This window comes from Galeopterus variegatus, unplaced genomic scaffold, assembly GCF_000696425.1.
Source record: "Galeopterus variegatus unplaced genomic scaffold, G_variegatus-3.0.2 Scaffold1325, whole genome shotgun sequence".
In the NCBI taxonomy this organism is placed as follows: domain Eukaryota; kingdom Metazoa; phylum Chordata; class Mammalia; order Dermoptera; family Cynocephalidae; genus Galeopterus; species Galeopterus variegatus.
The window spans coordinates 184,222-188,389 of NW_007727436.1; the positions used below are offsets into that span (position 1 = coordinate 184,222).

A 4,168-nucleotide genomic window follows, 5' to 3' on the forward strand; every position below is an offset into this window, starting at 1 on the left:
AAAAGATTTGTGTTCTCTATCGATTCTATTTATCCATGAACTTTTTGAAGATCTCTTGTTACATTATAATTATATGTATACATTATATATGTATGCATATTACATACACATATTTACATTATGTATACATATACATACATCTATATTATATTTTGCCTTTGCTACCTTTTATCTGACAATTGTTTTTATCAGTTTATTTTTGTTTATTTATTTATTTATTTTTAGCTGACCAGTTCTTAATTATCTCAGTAGTGAGAAAAGAGTCAGAATTATTATGAAATGTTTAGTAATGACATTTTGCATAGCCGTCATTTTTTTAAAGAATTCAGAAAAGATTTTATTTTCTTTTCCTTAACCCTCCCAGCAATTTGAATAAGTAGTAAACATTTTCAGCATTATTTCTAGGCTTATCTGCAGCTTAGAACCTGGAGGGCTGAGAAGAAATATGATTTGCCAAACAAAATGCTCGAGGGGAAGTCTAAACATCCAAAACAAACTTAAAAACTGAGGTAATATTTGTTGACATAGTAGAAAACAACCAAATATGTGGACAAAGGCAAATTTGTAACTGAATCCCATTTTATTACCTGTCCTATGTGTCTACCATAATATAGATACTAGTCATATATATATATATAATTTTTTTTTTCCTTTTTGTCTTTTTTACTGACCGGTAACGGGATCGCAACCCTCAGTGTCGCACCCGTACCGGGGACCGGCAACGGGATCGCAACCCTCGGTCTTGCACCCGCACTGTGCTCAGCCAGTGAGCGGGAACCGGTCTCCACATGGGATCCAAACCCTTGGTGGGAGCGCCGCCGCGCTCCCAAGCGGCGCACTCTCCAGTGCGCCACCGGGCCGGCCCAAGAGTCATATATTTTAATTCTACTTTTCCACAAACTTTCTGAAGTATCATCATATTGTCTTATTCCATTTATATGAAATGTCCATAAATGGCAAATTTGTAAAGCAGAAAGCAGATCAGTGGATGCCTGGGGGGTGGAAGAGGTGGCTGTCTGCACAGGGCCATGTGGGAGCTTTGTGGAGTGATGCATGCTTCTATAACTTGACAGCACTGGTACTTTTAAAATTGTGAAATATGTGAATGTTAACTATCCTAAAACTAATATTCGAAATTAATTTTAAAGTCCTCTTTAACCATTTCTTTCTCCTCCAAGGCATTTCCTCCTCTAGTTTTTTGCCTTTCTCAACTCCTAAAACCCTTTTAAAAACTCCTTTATTTCCACCCTTCCATTGTCTATATCAACTTTTCTCAACTGGAGCAATTTTGATCTCTCTTGATTCTCATTCTCTTTTGCACCTATTGTTCTATTCAGCAAAACAAAGGCCCAGTACTAGCTGGACAGACCTTCCTCCAAAAGATAGGGAAAGGAATGATTACAATGATTTATTACACTATATTTGTGTATTTTATTTTATTACACTATATTTATGGTTACACTATATTTGTGAATAGTATAAGATCAAAGTAATGTTGGTTATTTCAATCTGTGTAAGGAAAGTAATTTTCAGGAAAACCATTTAAACTATAAGTAAATATGATCATTTTTAAAATAAAAAATCATGCATACAAGCATTAATTTAACAAAATGACTACAGTAACAATTTTTTAAATAAAAAATCTTGCATAATTAATTTCAATAATAAAAGATGAACTCAAGGAATAGCTTTCAACTAGCTCTATTTATTTATTTATTTATTTAAAGATGACCGGTAAGGGGATCTTAACCCTTGACTTGGTGTTGTCAGCACCACGCTCTCCCAAGTGAGCCACGGGCCAGCCCCTCAACTAGCTCTTTTAAACTCTAGTGGATGGAAAGTGTCCTCTTTAGAAACAGGTCCTTGGTCACTTTCCTAAGTCCTTAGCAACACTAGACTTCTCTCAACCGCTTTTGCACATAGGGTCTTTGCAATCTCAAGGAGGTCAATGAGGAAAATATCTCCCTTTGGGACCATTCTGTGCTAATCCAAACAGTACTTCCTAGCCTTTTATACAGGTCTGTAGCTCTGGAAGTCCTACCCTCTCCCCAGCCCATTTTCTGTCTCATGTTTGTCTCAATGAGGAAAATATCTCCCTTTGGGACCATTCTGTGCTAATCCAAACAGTACTTCCTAGCCTTTTTTACAGGTCTGTAGCTCTGGAAGTCCTACCCTCTCCCCAGCCCATTTTCTGTCTCATGTTTGTGAAGGGCTTCCATAGTCATTAGTTTTTATAACATCAAAATAACTTAAAAACCTATAATAATGACAGAATGTCCACCCCCCAAAACAGGAGATGGTTTATTTATACCCTTTTTAAATCTTCAATTTCAAAGGTGTTTGCAGAACATATTAAACACTGACCATCAACTAGCATCAGAAACTAGAATTTAAAAGTCAACATGTTAACAAAGAAACTCTCACAGTACATTCAAATTTAAGAATCTGGAATGTCTACACAGTTTTTGTAAGGGAAAAACTTCAAAAACTTCAAAATACCTACAACTAATAAATCTTAGGAATTATATATTTATGATAATTATTAGTATTCATTTATCTCAATTTATAATGTACAATGCTTAAAATTAATAAAACTATACTAAAAGCATTAAAAATTTTGGCTCTCTAGTAAACTCAAATATTTCCATTTATATGAAATGTAAATTACTATCCAAATTTTGATTAACTTTTCATGAAACAGAGCTCTGACTCTGAACTAAGAATATTTTTTTTCAGGATAAAATGCATATAGCAAATTTTTTCTATCACAATAGATTATTAATGTGTGATCAGTAGTAACTAATTCAAACAAGTCTCATGGTCACATAGTATTTTCCAATAATACTGCCTTACTATTACTAATAATTACATTGTAGATATCAACGAGATGTTTAGAATACGTACCTCTTGTGCAAGATCTTGTGCATTGGAGATAAGAGGAAATGGAGGACTGGCCTTGTTCATGTGTACTGTGACAGCGTTGTGTATCTTAAATGCATTCTGGAAATCTTTATTTTGTACAAGTTGTAAAAGCAGTGAAATATCCTCCTGGCTCTGAGAATCTACCAAAGTATGTTGGATATGTTTAAGTGAAGAAAACAAGTCTTCCACTTCTAGTAGGAGAAGGAAAAGGTATCCAAAAATTAATTGTTTTGGTCTTAATTCAACATGTGTTTTATGATAAAATTTCTCAAACTAGTAACAATTTAAGTTTTCAGAAAAAAACACCCAAAACCTACATATATTTTTGAGTGTCAATCATTGTCATTTTACTGATTTTTAAGTAAAACTCCTTAAAAATTATACTACAGAATGACTTTCATTTTTAAAAGTGTTTTAATTATAAAATACACACTCACTATAAAAATAAATGAGGGGAGTAACAAAGAAACAAATTTAATACCATCAATAATCCCATCACCTAGAAACAAGTTTTTTCCATAACATCTTAGGGTATTTTTAAAAATTTCATTTAACAGTAAATTGTAATTGTTTTCCCACATCCCTAGTCTTTTAAAACATTATATATAATAGCTTCGTGATATTCTGCTAAACCATAAGTCATAATAACCATTTACACTAAAGATGAACATTTAGGTTGGTTCTAATTTTTTTGCTATCATAAGTAGTAATAAGCATTTCAGTACATCATAATCATTGCTTCATATAAGTTTGTCTGGGTTTTTAATGTTTTCTTAAAATAATCCAGAGAAACAGAACTTTAAAATAAAATTCTGACATATTAAAAGCCAGACAGCTTTAGGGAAGTTTTACTAATTTACATCCCATTTGCTATCTTTTCACCAATGTATTACCATTTTCAAAAATCTTCAATTTCTTTGATTAATAAGGAGGCTGAATTTTATTCATATTTACCAGGCACTTCTTTTATGGTCCATAAAACTCTAATGAATATGTGAGTCTCCTAAAATTGCACTGAAAGTTGTGCACATTTGTAGGGGTATTGCGCCTGTTAGTGTGCATACACAGCCCATGTGTTTTTCTGGGAAATGGTTATTCTAGAATGGTTAAGAACCACAAGTAGCCTCCCCTAACAGGGGGTGTGGGTGTGGGTGTGTGTGTGTGTGTGTGTGTGTGTGTGTGTGTGTGTGTGTGTGTGTGTGTGTGTGTGTGTGTGAGAGTTTGTGCATATATTCTGACGTATTTA

At 33.6% G+C, this 4,168-nt stretch overlaps 1 protein-coding gene across 2 annotated transcripts in view; it reads right to left on the reverse strand.

The window, feature by feature from the left end:
- The window catches only part of MPP5 (membrane protein, palmitoylated 5 (MAGUK p55 subfamily member 5)), a 58,591-nt gene that overhangs the window by 37,324 nt on the left and 17,099 nt on the right, over positions 1-4,168 (reverse strand). For both annotated transcript variants that reach the window (XM_008576313.1, XM_008576314.1), the window contains exon 3: positions 2,905-3,113. In XM_008576313.1, coding sequence (XP_008574535.1) covers positions 2,905-3,113 — 209 coding nt within the window. The remainder of the gene's footprint in view (positions 1-2,904; positions 3,114-4,168) is intronic.